The following is a 20,324-nucleotide window of genomic DNA, read 5'->3' as shown; positions in this document are numbered from 1 at the left end:
GGATGCCGAGGAAACAGTAAAATGGCTTGGTGGCTGGAGGGGGATTAACGAGGGGTAAGGGAGGGTTTTCTAAAGGTGCAAGAGCAATGCGTATTCATTTGGGAAATGGGCTGGTAATGCAGAAAAAGAGGAAACAGGAACCCACATGGTTGTGTGTAAAGTACATCCAGGTGGGCTGGGGAGAGAGCAGAAGACCCGGGGTGAATGGTCAGACCGTGAGGCCAGTAGGGTGCTGTAAGCAGTGTACCCACTTCCCCAGGCCCTGCTCCCACTGGGCAGGGGATGGAAGGGAAAATTCACTCCAAACCCTTGCCCCTTCCCCTGGCTGAAGGTGACAATCTCTCCTTGAGCATCTGCCTGGGGACACATTTATGGACTAAGTTACAATTGCTTACCTGGAAAATGGCTTTTCCCAGATGGACGTGTTAAGAGCCTTGGATCTTTGAATGACTGAAACCTACTGGCCTGCTTTGGATACTTATCTTCATGCGGCTCCAAGAAGAGACCAGACTGACCACAAGGCCAACAGGTGATGGGTCTGGGGCTCTTCACATCTCCTCCCCGACAACAGAAATGTGCTCTGACCCCACACAAGGCAAACAACCAAGGCAGTCTTAACCAAGGCCTCCATTTTAGTCTTAGGCTGTTTACCTAATTTTAAAACTCTAACCCCATAACATCAAGGAAGCACAATAACCACTACCACTTGAGTAGCAAATATAAAAACGGTTCCCCTCCTTAGCTGTCACTAAGGCAGACCTGCATCCTGAAGCGTGTGGAGCCTCAGAGGCCCACCAAGTCCGCCACTGCTGGGAGAGGCGTTCACAGAGGGCCCTGTGACCCAACGCTCCCTCAGAGGGCTCCCAGCCACGGATCCCCAGCACAGCACCCGCCCCCCACTGCAAATCCGACAGACCTGGGCTATGACGTCCCCTTGAGACACGGCTCAGGGTCAAAGTGACACTCGAACCCCCTTTCCTTTGCCAGCAGCACCGTGACCAACACCGCACTGTCACATCTTGACCGTTCTGATTTCCTCACACATGACGCTTGAATGAGCTGTGATCTGGGGGGTTGGGGGCATGCTCCCAGTAGATGTGCAGTGGCTGCAGAACAGAGGCCGAGAAGGATGACGGTGTATAAACATTTGGAATTTTATTTAAAAAAAAACATCACAACCATGAACATTGTTACAGTTAGAGAGGCCCTCTTGGTTCTCCACAATGATACTGAGCATGCTCACAAGGGATTCCCATTGTTTAGTCTTAGTTAAACAACCATCTTTAAAAGAAGGAAAAAAAAAACTCGGCACACTACCATTTAACTTGTTTTAATGTTTCTTCACAAATGGTGAAAAATACTAAAGTACAGACAGGAATAATCATAATGTTGTGGCCAACATTATAAATATGGAATTATAAATTTAAAACATTTTCTGGTTTAAAAAATAAATCTGGTAGTCAATGCAGCTCTGCGGGGTCTCTGCGTCTAGTAGGGCCGGTCTCTGCGTTCCTGACGGTGCTCGCCTCTGCAGGGCAAGAAGGAAAAAGGGGCAATGTGTTAAAATGGGGAGAGGAAAGGAAGCCCTTCCACAGCCCTGTGCTGAGCTTCTTGCCTCATTCCCACAGAGCGGGTGAGACCTGCTCCACAGCTGGTTCTACCACCACATACTTATCCATTTTTCCAGGTCCTCCACGCCCGCCTCTTCTTCCTCCCATCTGTTCCATCAAAGGTCCAGGGGGTCCCCCAGGGCCACCTCGTCTTCCTCCACCAAAGCCACCGCGGTCCATGCCCCGGGTGCCACGGAAGCCCCCTCTGTCTCCACCACGGCCACCTCTGAACATTCCACCAGGACCACCTCGATCCATGAGGCCACCTCTTCCTCCCCGCATGCCACCAGGGCCACCTCTGCCACGGTCACCGCCTAAGGGAAGGGAAAGTACAGGAGAGGACAGAGAATGGGTGAATGCAGAGGTCCCCTCAGGATCTGCTGTCTTCCCCCAGAGCAGAACGGATATTTTACTCACCCGAACACCTGGGTCACAGTTTAGAACTGATGATGGAACTACAGGTGACCCTTGAACAACAGGTTTGAGGTGCATGGGTCCGCCTATATACACATCGATTTTTTTCCACTAAATATCAACTACAGTACTACACGATCTGAGGTTGGTAGAATCTGAGGAGGTGGAACCACAGATATGGAGGGAGGGCCGACTGTAAAGTTCTAAGTGGATTTTTTTCTTTTTTCGGTACGCAGGCCTCTCACTGTTGTGGCCTCTCCCGCTGCAAAGCACAGGCTCAGCGGCCATGGCTCACAGGCCCAGCCGCTCCGCGGCATGTGGGATCTTCCCGGACCGGGGCATGAACCCCTGTCCCCTGCACCAGCAGGTGGACTCTCAACCACTGCGCCACCAGGGAAGCCCCTAAGTGGATTTTTTGACTGCACAGGCCCAGCGCCCCAACTCCCGCATTGTTCAAGGGTCAACCGTGTAACTTAAAGAGCCCCAGTGTCCAGGGCTGCACTTGCTGAAATCACCAACCTGGTTTGGGCAGCTGAATTTTGTTTACCAAGCCCACCAAGTTAACACAAGAGGTTTAGTGCCAAGAAGCTGAGGGTACCTACCCGGGGGTGGGAAAGGTGGTGGGAGGAAGCCTTCAGGCTTTGGGGCCTTACACTGGTTGCACTCTGTTCTCCACGCAAAGTTCTGGTTTCCACACCCCCTGCATAAAGTTACATCACAACAGTATCACTTACTGAACAAGTGAAGGCACCACCTATTGAACAAGTGAAGGCACCACCTGAGCAGAAACCACCATCATCATCACTGAGTCCCAGGGTCCAACACCAGTAAGAGGATCAGTCCACAGAAAACGGCTTTTGAGCCGTAGCCTCAGGCAGCAACACACCACAGCACCAGAGTTTGATCCAGCAAAGTCTCTGTACAACCCTGTGGGCCTGAGTCCAGTGGACTGTGACCTTCTCCCAAAGGCTCCAAAACAGCCAGTAAAGGACCGACTAGGCCACCACCGCCCCCAGCAGAGCCATCAGGGTCATCATGACGCTCCTCGGCCTCTCCAGAATGGGAATATGGGGCAAGATGAAGGGAGACTGCACTCGCGGGCTATCAGTGCGCCCAGAGGAGTACATACGGGTTGGGGCACTGCCAGTCGCCAGCTCGGTGCTGGACATTTCCTCCTCCAGAAGGGTTCCCTCGGGAACCGCGGGGCCCTCTTGGTGGGAAGCCTCCTCTGTCTCCTCCACGGCCTCCCATGCGACCCATGGGTCCTCCAGGACCTCCTGGGCCTCCTGGACCTGCAATAAGAAAGCATCAACCACCTCTTTGCAGCACCAGACTTGCTACAGGCATACGTCTCATGAAGGGAATCAGAGATCACAGCTGTCGCTGCCCCATGACCTGGCCCATACTCTCCCACAGGCCCAAGGGCTAGCCACTATCATCACTGCAGTTAGCTCCACAACTTGAGAAGGGCAGATGAAGAGAACCCATCCTCTTTCTTTTATTCCCACAAACTTTTACCGTCAGCATCCGGTAGGCTAGTATCAACGCTACACACCTTTTCAGTATTGCTAATGGGCTTGCCTTCACTCTAGAAACCAAGTTCCTCAAAGACAAGTGTACTAAAAAACTTCCGAAGCAACACAGAAAGAGCGCACAGACAGCATCCAGTACATACCTCCTCGGAGCGGCGGCGGCATCCCTCTGCCCTCACGGGGGGGCATTCCTCCCCGCATGCTGTTCATTGGAGGCTTCTTCCGAGCAAGAGAAACTTTAAGTTTGCTCCCTTGAAAATCTTTCCCTGAAACAAGGTAACAGAACGCCAATTACTCCCAACCTCCAACTCTTAGTCCCCTTGAGGGACCAGGCAAGGTTAGATGACTCCTTTTTCACCAACCCCGCCCTATTATCAAACCAACCATTCCTGCTTCATCAAGTGTGCCCACCCATGATGTTCCCTAAGATTTTGACAGGCAAGGCCAGAAAAGCCTTTAAAAGAAACAAACAGAAGAACAAAAAAATAGGGTGAGAAGCAAGGACAAGCAGAGCAGGAAGTGGCCAATAGAGGAGAGGCAGAACTTTCTGACACTTTAAAGTTGGTTTTGTGTGAAGTGAAATTCCAGGACCAATGTCAAAGCCACATATATATGTAAACGCAAATGTATACGGCTGAGGTGTCTGTGGGACTTCTGCACCTCTGACATCTGTGCTTAGATAAGAATTACAACTTTAGCATGAGGCTTTGAACAACAATGACGGAAAGTAAGGGATCTCTTAACCCACGGTCAGCACCCGGGCCCTCATGTGGCTGAGGGGAGCGCGACAAGCACTTCCCAGCAGCCATCCAGTGCTCCTCCAGGAGCAGACAAAGGGTCTTCTTGCTCCTTTGGCTCTTGAGGTCCTCCTTCCTGCCATGTCCTATGGCCACACAGAGGGAGAACCTATCTGTCCCCGGTCCCTAGAACCACTTTAAGAGAACAACATTCTAACAGCCAGAATTAAATACATCAGAGCAAGACCCTTTCTTTACCCACAAGCTAACACAGGCAACACTTGCTACCAGACCCTCTGTGTGCCCCAGAGGCGGCAGAGCTCAGAAGGCCTGGGGCACACACCCTTGTAGACCTTGGGTTCCTACCATCAAACCACTCGACAGCAGTTTTAGCAGTTGGCGGGTCTTCATAGGATACAGTAGCATCGCCTTTGGGCTTTCCTGTTTCCTTGTCCAAATAGATATGGATCATGGGTTGTCCAGTCCTCTTGTTTATCTAGGCATAAAATAGCATAATGAAGCTGTGACTAGAATATACTAGTTTTCAGGGGAAAAAATCCATGTGAAATTCTTCTTTTTTTTTCCATCCAAGTTCTTTAAACTGTCAAAAGCAGTAAATTTTCCAGATACACATTCAGAAGGATGTTGTTATAGTTTATCTCTGAGTGGTGGAATTATGGGTGACTTATTTCCTAAATAGCTACCACAAATCTGTACTTAGAAGACTTTCCCTCTTAGATGTGTTTTATCGTAAAACCAAAATAGGTTTTATCATAAAACCAAAGTTCCAAATTGTGTAAATGAACAGTACAGGTCCCATTCCTTCCCCAGCCACCTTTTCCTGTGTCCCTGCACCTGCCCCAACACCCTGTACGTCACCCTAACAGGCACCCAGTGAGCAGCCACCTAGGACTCAGTCAGGCTTTGATGCCATCATATAAGACACATCTCACATAAAAATTACCCTGAAATCATTAAGTAAAACATACAGGGCTGTGAGTGTGCTAAAAGGAGTCTTGGTTATCTCAAGTTCAACACAGCCAGTTTTTCCTCCAGAGACAGAACAGATGACTAGTTTTTCAGCTCAACACCAGATGCAAGTGGCTTGAATTCAAGAGCCACACTGCACAAGAATATGGCTTTATGTGTTTTTTGCATATGATCAAACTCTTATCTGCATTTATAGATAAATTATGATATATATATATGCTGATACCTATGTTTTTATAAAGGACACACACATAAACACTGAAAGGAAATGTGGCGAAATAGTGCTATAAATGATGGGGTATGTCAGTTTAAAATCTGTAATTTTACAAAACTTTGATAGTAAACACTGCTTTCTTAACTACAAATAAACCCCACATACCCAAATAAACAACATATAAATCACAAGTAGAGAGAAATCTCCTTATATGATTTAAGATTTACCAAAATCGCTGGATCAGAAAACGCCATTCAAAATAGACCATTAACTAAAAAATAAATCTAAAAATAAAATAAAGATCTGCAAAACTTTTAAGGAGATTGGCTTTACCAAAGACCTAATAAATGGAGAAATACAATGTTACAATGTTAATGGGGAGTGAGGGGGGAAACTACTCAGTACTATAAAAATGTCAATTCTCCTTAAATTCTTAGACTCAGTGACTTCCCCGCAGTGGTTAAGAATCCGCCTGCCAGGGGCTTCCCTGGTGGCGCAGTGGTTGAGAGTCCGCCTGCCGATGCAGGGGACACGGGTTCATGCCCCGGTCCGGGAAGATCCCACATGCCGCAGAGCGGCTGGGCCCGTAAGCCATGGCCACTGAGCCTGCGTGTCCGGAGCCTGTGCTCCGCAATGGGAGAGGCCACAACAGTGAGAGGCCCGTGTACCGCAAAAAAAAAAAAAGAATCCGCCTGCCAATGCAGGGGACACGGGTTCGATCCCTGCTCCGGGAAGATCCCACATGCCATGGAGCAACTAACCCCGTGTGCCACAACTACTGAGCCCTCACATGCAGCAACGAAGACCCGATGCAGCCAAAATAAATAAATAAAATTCTTACAGGTTCAGTAAACATCCAATAGGTTTTTGTGGAGGTTTTTGCCGCTCTGCACAGCATATGGGAATCTCAGTTCCCTGACTAGGGATCAAACAAGTGCCCCCTGCAGTGGATGCGTGGAGTCCTAACCACTGGACCGCCAGGGAATTCCTCCAATTGGGGTTTTTTAAGGAACTTCATAAACTGGTTCTAAAATGTATATATATATAAAATGTATATATATAGAAGAACAAGGAGTAAACAAGAAAACATTTCTGAAGAAAAAGAATAAAACAGAAGAATGTGCCTTACTGGGTATCAATACTGAGCGTAATTAGCAGTGCTACTAGCATAGGATCACGCAAATTAACCCAGTATACAAAACAGCCAAGAAACCGCTCCAGGCAGAGGTGTACTTTCTATGTGAAAGCATTCTATACCACCAGGGAGAAGATGGCTCTTTCAAAAGATGTTGCAGAATAAAAGGTCTTGCAAATAGAAAAAAAAAAAAGACACACACCAGTAAGGTAATGACCTCTAAGTTCAACTACAGTAAAATTAAGAACTTCTACTCATCAAAAAAAAAAAAAAGAATAAGTGGGCCACAGGGAATTCCCTGGCAGTCCAGTGGTTAGGACTCTGCCCTTTCACTGCTGAGGGCACAGGTTCAATCCCTGGTTGGGGAACTAGGATCCTGCAAGCTGTGTGGCACGGCCAAAAAAAGAAAAAAGTGAGCCACAAACTGGGAGACCTGTATTTGCAACAAAGACAAGAATCAGCATTCACAGACCTACTTGAGAATGGACTTGAGGATATGGGGAGGGGGAAGGGTAAGCTGTGACAAAGCGAGAGAGAGGCATGGACATATATACACTACCAAACGTAAGGTAGGTAGCTAGTGGGAAGCAGCGGCATAGCACAGGGAGATCAGCTCGGTGCTTTGTGCTTTGTGACCGCCTGGAGGGGTGGGATAGGGAGGGTGGGAGGGAGGGAGACGCAAGAGGGAAGGGATATGGCAACAGATGTATATGTATAACTGATTTACTTTGCTATAAAGCAGAAATTAACACACCATTGTGAAGCAATTATACTCCAATAAAGTTGTAAAAAAAAAAAAACAGCATTCAGACAATAAAGAACCACTAATAAATCAACAAAGGACAAACAACTCAATGAAAAATGCGTACAAAACACAAACAGGTATTTCAAAGAAGACAGTGTGCCATTATAACACTATTAATGATCAGGAAAAAGCAAATTAAATTACATTTCCATTTTCTTCTACCAGATTAGTGAAAGTTAAAAAGAAGGTGATCCCGGTGAGGCTGTGGCAGGTGTGCAGTCAGAGTGCCAGTGGGAGTCCAAGCTGGTCAGCCAGACAGTTATTTTGAGGTTAAACACTGTACACATCTTAAGAACCAGCAGTTCTACACCTGGGCATAGTGGGTTCTCATTATCTGTGGATTCCAATTTGCAAATCTGCCTACTCATCAGTATTTTGCCTACCAAAATCAAAACTTGTGGCACTTTTTGTGGTTACTTGCAGACATGCACAGAGCGTGAAACACATGTTGCCAGATGCACATGTTCCCAGCTGAGAAGGAACAAGATGATGCTCTCCCCTCTCGTTCTAGCTCTCTCTAGAAGACCAGAGGACAGAGACTGGGAGGATGGGGCAGTGTTCTGTAAGAAGTTCTGGCTCTGGGACTAGATGGATGAATATGAATACCAACTTGGGCAAGTCACATTTCTGAATCTTTTTTTCTTTGTAAAATGAAGTGAGTAGGATCTATCAGGATGACTTTTTTTAGAATTTATGATTATAATATATGTGAGATGTGTGTATTTGTACATACTTCCCCCAGGGACAGTGGCTCAGCATTCACTAATTCAGTGTTTATAGTGATTTTACAGAACTTAACTACCATGAATAACAAGAATCAACTATATACACAATAGAGAAACTAGCACACCAGGAGACAGGTACAAGGACATTCACTGGAGCACATGGCTTATAAACTAAAAAGTTACCAACAGCCCGTTAAGAGAAGTTATGAATAACTTGTGATGTATTTATGAATGAAATACAAGATGCCCAGACTTTTGGAATTTTGACCTAGGGACCCCACCCTTCTCAAAATCCCAGTTTCTCTTAGTTTTCCTCATCTAATTAATAACCCCACCACCATTACAGCAGCTCAGACCAAACCATTCTAGCCACACTAGCTTCTTTGAGCTTACCAGGCAAGCTCCTGCCTCACTATTCCCTCCACTATTCTGAAATTATTTCCCTGCTCCTAGTGGCTCTGTTCCTCATTTTATCCCTGTTCTATCTTGCTGTATTTATTTTCCTCCCTAACAATCATGATCACTGAATATAGCACAACTATATTCCTTTTTACAATATGTTCCCCACTATATGTAAACTCCAAGGGTTCTTATCTGTTTGTTCCCAGTATACTGCCTTACAGTAGTGTTTAATAAATACTCTTCAAAATTATGTAAAACAAAATATTACTGAGGACACATCTATAAAGTAAAGAAAGGGAATGATAAATTTCAGGATGGGAGTTGAGAGAAGGGGTAAAACTGGGAAGACGTATACCAGGTACTTCAAAGGTACTCATATAAAGCCGTACTTCCTATGCTGGGATATGGATACGTAAGTGTTTTGTTTTGTTTTGTTTTTTGCGGTATGCGGGCCTCTCACCGCTGCGGCCTCTCCGGCTGCAGAGCACAGGCTCCGGACGCGCAGGCCCAGCCACTCCGCGGCACGCGGGATCCTCCCGGACCGGGGCACAAACCCGCGCCCCCCGCATCGGCAGGCGGACTCCCAACCACTGCACCACCAGGGAAGCCCCGTAAGTGTTATTTTTAAAACTATGTCATATTCTGTATTTCACAGTTAGTAATGTTCGTGTTAAGTATTCTTACAATTAACATGATAATTATAAAAATGACCCTGAGTTACCAAGTATGCTTAAATCATGTTTAGCATTTCTTTTCTATAAAAAAATTTTGTTTTTTGTATTTTAAGGAGCAAACCACAATATGGACAGTCCAGAAGGAAAAGTCATGCAACTTCAGAAACTCTCAATTCTCTTTAAAATGCTCTGTGGTTGAAAGATCTGCCAGATCACATGGTCACGCTTTTACTTACCTTGACAACTCCACACTGCTTAAAGAAGTCTGCCAGATCATCTAGAGTCACATTGTCACTTAATCCTTGCACATAAATTGCACTGTTGTCACAGTCTTCATCTGGATCTACAGGTGGGCCTTCCAGAGAAAAGTAGACAAAGGGAGTTACTGTCATGTATCCATAAGGGCTTATTAACCAATGGTCACTACTGCCCACTGGTATTCATCACAAAGCTAAGAGAACTACCAACCTTACTAATAAGAATGACATGGAACTCTTGGTTTACTTTATTTTTGTTTAAGGTGGTTATGAGTAGTCACTCATGATAAAGGAAGCCCCAAACTGCTCTTGACAGCAAGAGTATCCCATTGATTTACCAGGCTGTTGAACCCCAACACACACTTGCTTCTGTGCTATTCATTTATAAAGTACAATATAAAAATCAGGAATTTGGAATTACCTAAATCAAGATCTGGTCCTTCGTCCATGGGTCCTGCCAACCAGGAAAGATCATATAAAATACTGTTAGTGCACGTCTTGCAAGCTACAAACCTTACAAACACACATAGCTATCTACTACACCACCATGTGATGGGGCTTCATTAAATTCAAAATGACCCGCACTGCTAAAATGGAGCAGTGCCCCTTTAACATTGTGAAAGGTTTGCTAGGGTTTGCTTTTTCTTTGCTGGTTTGCTTTTAAACCATTAACCAAATACACTCTCAATGCTTATGTGCCAAATTAGTGTTAAATTTAAGTCAAATTTTTTCCTCCAAATAAACCAAATTTTAAAACTGTATTCTCCCCCATATTACAGAAGCAGTTGCTCAATACTTCAAGTTACCCTTTGTTTTGTAACCATAGGTTAACCTTATTACCCCTAAGACAATGCCGGCAGTACCCATTAGTCTCTTTTGTATAGATCATTTTTAAACCGCTTATGAAACTAATATAAAATTATAGTTTTCTAAAAACTGACTGTATTTTTTTTTAAACACTATCCATGGTAATACTCAAAAACTTACCACCAGGCTTATTGAAGCCACCTCGCTCTCCAGCGCTGCTGGGGGGATAAACGAAGAAATGAAGGCCTTTCCCTTTAAAAGCCAGTACCGCTCTGAGCCTTGGGGGGGCTCGTGGGGAAGAAGGGCACTGGCTAAACACATCTCCAAACAATGCATCTCTCTCATCTTGTCACTATGCCTTTCTTCAGGGCAGCTCGCTCAAATTTCCTTTATATACAACCTTGCTCCTCTGATTGTACACACCACTGTGGTTGGTTCCTTTCATTTCGGGGGGCTGGTATTAATAGTGCAATACTTGGCAAATTGGGGGAAAAATACATCCCAAACACCCACCCCGTCAGCTGAAAAACAGGGAGAGCTTGGTGTGGAGAGAAGTAGCAAGCTGGGGTAACTGCTGTGATGAATCTTTTCATGTTCATAAAGGTGCACCCTCAACCTCTCCCAGGGGAGAGCCAAGTGAGGCCCTGGGCTTCCTAACAAGTCACAGTATAATAAAGCAGGAGACACCAAAGTAAAGGCCTAGAACACACACCAGAGGACGCATCCAGCCGATCTTCAGCATAAAGCCATACATTTCAGGGCACTAATGGGTTTAACAATCGCTGTGAAAGGAGAATTTACAACAAATACCAAGGCTCCACGGACTGGGGGTGCAACTTTATAGACATATCAGTTGAAAACAATGACAATGGCAGTATAAAATCACCGCCTTACATATTTTAAAGGGGGAAGAAATATGAATTGGGCCTTTTTGTTTTTTAAAAAATTAAATAAAGGCAGCTCCTCAGTGGGAGGCCCTGAGCTTTTTCTAACCAGTATTGCACCTTTAATACCTGAATATACAATTTCAAGCTGTTGCATGCAGCTTTGTTTCCTTTTTAAAAGTACACACCATAAAATGTTCTCTCTCTTTAAACACAAAAGTTTACACTTTAATGTTACACAATTCTAGAGTATTATACCTCCTCTGGTTCATTACCAAACAACAAGTATGCAGTTACCAAAGTTACAGAAGGATTCCATTTATACAATGAATACATTTTGTTAAAAATATTCTATGTATATTTTTCCTCTCCATATGGACACCGTGTCTAGTCCCACTTTTCATTATGCTGCCGGCTGAGTACTGAGTACGGGTACTTTTTAAGTATTGAAGTGTATACAAGGCTCTCACTTTGTAACCTGTAGCATATAAATGCGACAAAGCATGTTAAAAAGTTTCCACGTTTAACAGCCAATGAAAATATCAAAATACTGAGGCAATGAAAAAGGGCATGTTAACAACATTGAGTGCCTTACCTGCAGAAGACACTGAAAACCATCACCACACCACAATAAAAAAGAGGGGAGAGGGGAAAGCCCTTGTCCTGTCCCCAAAGGATCCAACCGACTGCTTCACAGTCTGTTGAAAAACCTATGAGGAAAGCCATGATGTTTTCTATGGCTTCAGGAGAGACTTCTCACCCAGAAAGAGGGAACCCCTCTACTAGCAAAGTCTAGCAAAATTAGTAGAATTATTACTTCTGGAGAATTAAAATGAATAAACTTGAAATTGGTTTTGCAATCAAAAAATACTAAGGATTCTAGGTGATTGGAAACGTGATGATAGTGATTTCAAGTGTCTACATCTATTTAAAACATCCATAAAGAAGGTGAAACCTTTATAATGGAATGACATTCTTCAAATCAGAATATTAATTTTACTTTATACCAAATTATTCATAAGTTTTTGCATCTTGTAAAATGACTTTCTTCCAATAAAGATTTCACCAAAGACTTTTTAAGTTATGCAGAATATGCAAAACAGTATTTTAAACCAGTATTGTTCAATAGTAAACAGACTGCTAATGTAAAAAATAAAGACCAACTTTTTAATGTATTTAATCTTGAAGTACATTTCTAAAGAAATTCTATTCAGTTTTTCCTTGAACCTACAGTGGCACCAAATCCAATTTATACTTACATTAACATTCTGCATAACTTTTTTTTTTTTTTTTACTATTTATATAGGGACAGAACACACACAGAACTAAGCCTTCTGGATTATGTTAACCAACATTATACCTCACCTTCATCAAAGTATAGACACCAGAAAGGGGAGAGGGTATGGGAGAAGGGAGGGGAAGGGTAGGCACAGGTAACAGGGTTATGTTACTGATCTAAACAAAGTTTTCTAAACCAGATTGTGCCATCAATTAAAATGGTCAAACCGATTTAGACTTCTCAAAATCTCCAATGGGAAGAGTGATCCCATAATTATATACGTTACTCTTCAAAAAGCTATTGGACTTCTTGTGTACCAGATGCACCTCAGGCCATAGTTCAAGTGTTATGGGACCAAGATCTTCATCACTATGTTCAACAGTTCCGAGTACAAACAGAAGTTGGGGACAAACATTGTGGAAGACAGCTGCATTCCTTTTTTGCAGTATATATACCAGGTTATTTCAAGACAACCATTCAGAAGCAATTAGTTAAATACCTAGGGTTGTTATAAGAGTTGTGTGTGTTCCATCCCAAGTCTATTACCCCCAGAGGCTTTTGACCTCTGGAAACCATGAAGGGAACTGAAAGCTCTAGTTTCAAAACCATTCTTTGTTCTCCCCATCCCAACCAAGTAGATTGGCACTGAAAAAAGCAAACTGCCTCTAGATATGCCACAGAGATGACATTTCCATGTTTTGGAAGATGGCTTGGGCTCATCAGATTATCCATGGAAATGCAGAAATAAATTTCTTATGTCTTTCAGTCCCTTCTTTCCATTGAAAATCCTATGGATGAAACAAAATTAGGTAAAAGGAGAAAAGGTTTGCTCTTACCCCATTCCACCGCGTCCTCCTCCCCGCCCACCTCTGCTCATGCCTCCACGATCAAATCCCCCTCTTCCCCTGCCCCGGTTATCAGGGCCACTCATGCTCCGGTTCTCTCCTGGTCCGGAAAATCCTCCAGACTCCTGCCCATAAACACCCATGCTACTGGGGTGGTCCTGTCGGAATGAACCTGAGGAAAGAGTCACATCTGTAAGCCGTGGACCAGCATTTACACCACTGCCTGTTGTACTTTCTCCTGGAATCATAGAATTCTCAATTGCAAGGCACAAACCAAGGTACCATCTTCTTTACACCTGATTAAGCACCCCTGATCAGTGGGCTTTTTGAAGTTCAACAAGAACAGCTGGCTCATTAAGGCTGAAGTAACCTCATATAGTTCATCTAGAATAAACCACTCCCAAACAAAAAAAGGACTCTGGTCAACAGTTTACAGGGTTCTGTATCCTAAGATGTCTTTAAAAAGTTGCTTCTTTAAACCACACTCAAGAAACAAAAATGGAGCCAGGTTTCTTGGGGGTTGCTAAGGGGTAGTCTCCATCATGTAGCACTACTCATCTCATTGTCATAATGAGACATACTCGGGATGGAATTTAGTTAAAAGACAACAACAATCCAGGTAAGAGATTAAACTGTGAAAACAGTTTTTTGTTTTTGGTTGCTTTTCCACATAAAACTGTAAGCATTCTGTGAAACTTTTTTTGGTTTGTTTTACGAATGTAAAAAAAAACAAAACATAGCATTCTGTTAACTATCAAAATTGCAGTAGTCTTCAATAGCTACCCACTCACTCTCTCTTAATAAGCTGCGGTGGGCAGGCCATAAGAAATGCTGGCTTCACTCACTGCATATAACCTCCCCAAAGAGAGCAGGGCTGGCAGTCTACAACATTTTCTCTGGTCAGTTACAAACTCTCTTTTCTTGTAAGGCATACTAATAACAATTAAATTGGAGAAAAGCCAGGATATTAGCCAGGATATGATACCTTCAAGATGCATCCTGGAGTTCAAAAGTACACAATAGTAAAGAGCATTTCCCCATTTCAGAAACTCCAAACATTAACCATTCTTATTTGGTTTTCTCTCTTAGCAACTCACTCTGCTGCCCGTAGCTGCTGCTCTGTTGGCTATATTGACTTGGAGCCTGGCTGTAGGATCCAGTTTGGGGGGGGTAACTAGTGGGCGGCTGTTGCCCATAGCTGCTTTGTTGACCATAGCTACTCTGTTGTCCATAGCTGCTCGGTTGACCATAGGTGTTCTGCTGGGAGTAACTGCTCTGATCATAACTAGTCGGCTGTGTAGAAGAATAGCTGAAAGTAAAAAAAAAAAAAAAAAAAAAAAAGCTTGTTAGGAAGGAGACTTGTTATTTCTTCTAGTCCCCTAAACATGAGACATAAATAGTACATAACATAGAAATCCTTAAAAATGCAGCTACTTTCTACATATTAACATACAATGGATTTAAAATAAGCAAATGTTTTTGTATTCAGAATAAAGCTCTGAATGGAAGGGAGGGGATATTATTAAAAACAACCCATCTATAAAATGTACAACCCTAGGGCCTCTCCTTTACCCCCACCCTCATTAAAACAATAGTTATTCTCAACCAAATTCAAGGCAAATTTGGGAGTTTAGGTGCTTCCTGTATTAAGGGAAGAATATGCAGATGTGCTACCAGGGAAGGTTGCCCCAGCAAAAAGGCACTGAGAAAAATGAGGCAGTTAAGTGTGGTATTCAGTCCTGAGGCTGCCTCCAATAATTCCCTTGAGTGATGACAATTTCTCTGAAGCTAAAAGGCCACTTGGTGTGTGTTTGGCCACTTTTCTCTTGAGGATAAGTCTAAGTTTCAAACTGCTTTGGTATGTATACAGTTTCAAACTTTCAGACATGCCTGATCATCTATGAAATCCAGGCATTAATAAAGAAAAGATGGACAAGGAAACATCAGTTATCGAGGCATTGTATGAAAGATAAATATTACATTGATATTCATCTTCACACATGTCAACTACAGGGCAGGGAAACTAAACAAAGATACATTCTTACACAGAAATAAAGCTTGAAAGAACTGGTATTAAACTCTGGATGAACCACGATAATGAAAAACCAAAAAGACGACACATTTTAATTCTAAGAACAACAATTTTAAGTATCACCACCTCCCCCTCACCACAGCTGTAAGGATTCAAAGGCCTCTCTTCACACCAAGTGCACCTATTCCACTAGCCAGATTAAGTGCTCTCAGCATGACAGCTGTGGGTGGGCCCTGTGGAAGAACTGCTAAAGCCCTGCCCACTGCTGCTCCAAGCTGAACAGAGACACTTACCAGTCAGCTGTATTGCTCATAAGCCTGCTCATGTCTGCTGTACTTTAATGTATAAACCAATGAAATGAGTACAAAAAGGGGAACTGTTAATTCTACCAAAACTAAGTTAACACTTTAGGACACAATTCAGACAATTCATTTGAAAACTTGCATCAAATTAAATGTGAGAACTTGCAGTTCTTCCTCTACTTTAAAGAAACCAAAACTGGACATTGTAGCTGCTGGTGTGGTTAATGTACGACAAAATACAGAACAAGTAAACTCTTAGTCAAAAGGAAGGGCCTTGGCCTAACCGTTAGAAGGCTGGTGCATGGACTTCCCTGGTGGCCCCGTGGTTAGGAGTCCGCCTGCCAACGCAGGTTTGATCCCTGGTCCGGGAAGATCCCACATGCCATGGAGCAACTAAGCCCGTGCTCCACAACTACTGAGCCTGCGCTCTGGAGCCCACGACCCATAGCTACTGAAGCCTGCACGCCTTGAGCCCGTGCTCCCCAACAACAGAAGCCACCACAATGAGAAGCCTGCACACCGCAACTAAGAGTGGCCCTCACTCACTGCAACCAGAGAAAGCCCGCGCGCAGCAACGAAGACCCAGTGCGGCCAAAAATAAATAAACAAATAAATTTATTAAAAAAAAAGAAAAAGGGCCTCCCTGGTGGCGCAGTGGTTGGGAGTCCGCCTGCCGATGCAGGGGATGCGGGTTCGTGCCCCGATCTGGGAGGATCCCGTGTGCCGCGGAGCGGCTGGGCCCGTGAGCCGTGGCCGCTGGGCCTGCGCGTCCGGAGCCTGTGCTCCGCAGCGGGAGAGGCCACAACAGTGAGAGGCCCGCATACCGCAAAAAGGAAAAAAAAAAAAAAAAAAAAAAAAAAAAAGAAAAAGAAAAAAAAGCCTGGTGCATGAATGGACCTTTAAATTAAATATAAAATGATTAAGGTGAACTTTCTTTTTTCGAAAAAATAATGCCCTGCACTTTACCCAGCTCAAATGCATTGGAGAATGTGGCTTCTGTGGTTCTGTTTACCTGCTTTCATTGTTTCTCATCTGAATAAACTAAAAGAAAAAAATTCAAAGAAAAAACCTAGAGTGATAAAAACGTATTTAGAAGAGTTTTTGACTGTCAGGCACTGCTATCAGAACTTAGGACTGAGGTTTTAATGTACAATATGTGGTCAGGCTTATCACTGGGAGAATCAGATAACATAGCCCACCTGAGGAAGCAGAAGCAAGCTGGCCAGCCTGAAAAAAATCTGTTTTGTTATTCTACTAGTTCACTGGACACAAGAACAAGAATGAGAAGACTGACCTGGTAGGCGGATAGGATGGTGGTGCCGTGACTGGCTGCATGGGGTAGCTCCCAGGTACCTGGGGATAACTGTAGTTACTCTGTCCATATCCTAGGCTGGGCTGGTTGTAACCCCCTGTGCTAGATTGAGGTTGACTAGTCTCAGCGGGTTTGTTACCATCCTGCGGTCTAAAAGGAGAAATAAAAAAGTGAGACTTTTTTCTCAACCACAAAACTCTTGGGTAAGAACTCTACAATCTATGAGCAATAAGCAATGTTAGTATTGAGCTTAGAAATATATACAATTGCAAAGTGAACTACATCAAAACCCAATGTCGGTCCAAATGTTTCTGCTGGAAGACAACACTAAAGATGGGGGAGACTTAATCTCATCCACAGAAGAGACATCAACATGCTCCATTCATTCCATATCAGCAGCTACAAAAGGCAGTTACAATACTTTGTACTGCCCATTTAAGAGATGTGGGAGGGGAGGTGGTTTGTTCGGGAAGAGAATGCCTTTTCTCAAAAAGGACCATTAAAGACAAACATGAAACTTTAACAATAATGCAAATTCTGGGTCAGAGTAACATTTACATAAGTCCATGGCATTTATAAGTTTGGACAATCTGTGGGTTTATGTCTCTTTTTATGTTTCTCATCCATTAAGAAGAGACCTGAAAAAAACATTTCCTAACTTGAACTGCCAGAAATTAATCTAACCCTGCCTCAGTCTCCATAATGGAAATACCAGAGTAGGGCAGGGACACACACAGGGATGGAGACAAACACACACACTCCTCTCACACTCAGGTGAACTGGAAAATAGCCTTGTTAAATGACGAAACCCAATCTTAATCCCAAGGGAAAAAAAGAGGTTTCTATTATCCCTTTACCTTAACAGTTTATAACAGGGTTGTAGCAAAGTGAGCAGATGCTATTTTAAGCAAAGCCCAAGAATCAGCAGGCAGACCAGGGAGGATGTGGAAGCACTGGTTTCTCCAAAGAGCTGAAACAGGTCACAAGCCCCCTCTTTCCAGGGGAAAAGGGAGTAGCTACCACTGATCACAAGACAGCTGTTATAAAGTGTTAAGGATCGAAAAATTAAGAAAAAGTAACCAAAAAGGATGATTTATTCAAAGACCGATTAGTATACACCCCTACCCCCCAGCTATGGCTTGGATATACTGTTGCAATGGAGCATCAAATGGGACTTCAAACATCTGAGAATACTCTAGGTCAACTGAATTGGGACCCTACAGGAATCAGCTTAACACTAACCACTGCACAGGCTGTCTAGAAGAGGTAAACTACCAAGTAGCTCTGATTACGCACTGTGCATTTTAGAAGTAACCTCATGAGTGTTTGCCAGAGCTAATTTCTTACCTCTACAGCAGACAAAAAGTCTAGGTTACAAGTTGATCTCTTGTTTACTCCCTAAAAAGTCTTCTTTCAAACCAGAATTCAATGTTCGTTCAAGACTGTATGCAGAAGCCACCTAAGTGCATTGCCTAAAGCAAAGACCTGAAATCTTCTGTTAAGTAATAATTAATACTGTTTACTTGCTAATCAGTCACGGAGTATGAACTTTGCTCAAATATTCACCCTATAGCAGGGCACCCAGTTAAGAATTTATACTTGCCTGGGATATTTAGATTACCAAGCCAATACATAATACAGAGAAAATCATGTCACCGACGTTTGACTTCTGGATATGGATATACCCTTTACTGACAACTGGATCGTGTGACTATTTCTTGAACCACATGATTCTACCCCCTACCCCAACTGTGAACTACAGTGTTTTTCCCAAAGAGAAAGGTGTTACCCATTTACAGGGTCAATAAAACCAAAGGTAAAAGCATCAAAGTACAATTCTATCAGTTGTTCTGTTGTGAGGAAACCACACTCAATTTTCTTCTGGGCTTAGCAAAGTAAATAAACAGCTTCCTCCTACAGAGAAGTCCACTCTTCTGAAACTAGACAACCCACTCAGTGACATTCCTCATTTTGGCCCCTGGATGGCACCATTTCTCTACTAAATGAAGAGTACTGTTTGTGGTGTGACTGTACCGGGTGAAGAATAATTAGTTAACACCTAAGTATGTGAGTACACACTACAAAGGAACCAAGTCATATATTCTCTAAGTGAGGCCTGCTCTCTTTTCTGAAAGCCTGAGGTTGCTGCATTAGGAGTAGGTGAGGGGGCCTTACCTTGCAGGCGCGGTGGCTGCTGGCTGCTGCCCATAGGCTGGATAAGCAGGCTGAGTGCCATATGCAGACTGAGCTGCATAGGAGGCCTGGGTGGTAGTGACTGTAGCAGTGGTGGTATCGTAAGCACCAGTGCCGTACCCCTGGACAGGCTGACTGTATGCCTGGGGGGCAGTTGGAGTAGAATATCCTGGAATAAAGGAGAGCTATGTCAGATTTCTGGCTCCTCAGAGACCTGCCTAGACACTCATTAACAGGACAATCTGTAAACCACCTACTTTCAACCATCATGATATTTAGCTCCTTTAAATATTTCCCCTTCAGTAAATATAGCAACAAACCAATATTTAAAGCCTAAGTTCTCTGAAAATACTCAGTTTTCAGCAAAGCACTATCTCTTTTGCTCTAAACCACACCTAAAAGAAAGGAGAGAGAGTAGGCCACAGAAAGTGCTGGTATAGAAAAAAGGGCTCCCTTTGCCCCCACCTTGAAAGCATTCAATAAGGCACAAGTCTGCTTTCACTAATTCTATACTCCCAACAGGAATAAAATGTCCCAGAAAGGGAGGTAAAAGGCAAATGACACAACATCTTTAAGTAGCTATAAAATAATGATCTATCATTTGGAATTATCTGCTTTCAGCCCCAAGCATCATGGGCAGTTCACGTTTAAGGAAACTGGAAACTGCAGAGAACATGTGTTTAATTTTCAGTGAGATGTTAACAATTGATTAAACACTCTAAGAACTGCTAATTTTGTTTCGGGTAACAAACAACTAAGAAAATGCTTGTTACCAGCACTAAGATTTGAAATGGCACATTAGTAATAAAGACATACTACAAATTATATTTGCTTACGTACATATGACCAACAAAGGTTTTCCCTATTTAACTTTTCTGATAAATTATTTTAAATTAAAGTTAACATTCCCAAAATAAACATCGAAAAGGTAAATGTTTTTCACATAATAAAACCATTTGAGATTCTAAGCCGGTCATCAAATTACCCACCCCATTTCCCTTATTTACCCACCGCGAGCAAATGAGTCTTTTTCCTGCTCAGCAATACTGGAGGTGGACTCTGCAGCCCCCTTGCTATTTCCCTAACCAAATGTTACAGACCTGCTGTCACGGGTGTGCAGAGACCAAGCTAGGCTCTTTCCCTAGTTCCTGCCTCTGCCAAACCAGGTAGGATGC

The 20,324-nt window shown here is 43.5% G+C and overlaps 1 protein-coding gene across 1 annotated transcript in view; it reads right to left on the bottom strand.

Annotated features, from left to right (window-relative positions):
* Positions 1 to 1,130: 1,130 nt before the first annotated feature.
* Positions 1,131 to 20,324, bottom strand: part of EWSR1 (EWS RNA binding protein 1) — a 29,761-nt gene continuing 10,567 nt past the window's right edge. Inside the window, exons 5-17 of the mRNA XM_060119671.1 lie at positions 19,132 to 19,318; positions 16,939 to 17,106; positions 14,408 to 14,619; positions 13,302 to 13,482; positions 10,483 to 10,517; positions 9,917 to 9,949; positions 9,475 to 9,593; positions 4,660 to 4,789; positions 3,700 to 3,822; positions 3,154 to 3,316; positions 2,627 to 2,724; positions 1,672 to 1,924; positions 1,131 to 1,528 (exon numbers count right to left, since the gene is read on the bottom strand). Coding sequence (XP_059975654.1) covers positions 1,489 to 1,528; positions 1,672 to 1,924; positions 2,627 to 2,724; positions 3,154 to 3,316; positions 3,700 to 3,822; positions 4,660 to 4,789; positions 9,475 to 9,593; positions 9,917 to 9,949; positions 10,483 to 10,517; positions 13,302 to 13,482; positions 14,408 to 14,619; positions 16,939 to 17,106; positions 19,132 to 19,318 — 1,742 coding nt within the window. The 3' untranslated portion in view covers positions 1,131 to 1,488. The remainder of the gene's footprint in view (positions 1,529 to 1,671; positions 1,925 to 2,626; positions 2,725 to 3,153; positions 3,317 to 3,699; positions 3,823 to 4,659; positions 4,790 to 9,474; positions 9,594 to 9,916; positions 9,950 to 10,482; positions 10,518 to 13,301; positions 13,483 to 14,407; positions 14,620 to 16,938; positions 17,107 to 19,131; positions 19,319 to 20,324) is intronic.

Source organism: Mesoplodon densirostris, chromosome 15 (genome assembly GCF_025265405.1).
Source record: "Mesoplodon densirostris isolate mMesDen1 chromosome 15, mMesDen1 primary haplotype, whole genome shotgun sequence".
Lineage (NCBI taxonomy): Eukaryota > Metazoa > Chordata > Mammalia > Artiodactyla > Ziphiidae > Mesoplodon > Mesoplodon densirostris.
Note: the sequence above shows the minus strand (reverse complement) of the source record. Positions and strands in the feature narration are given on the sequence as shown.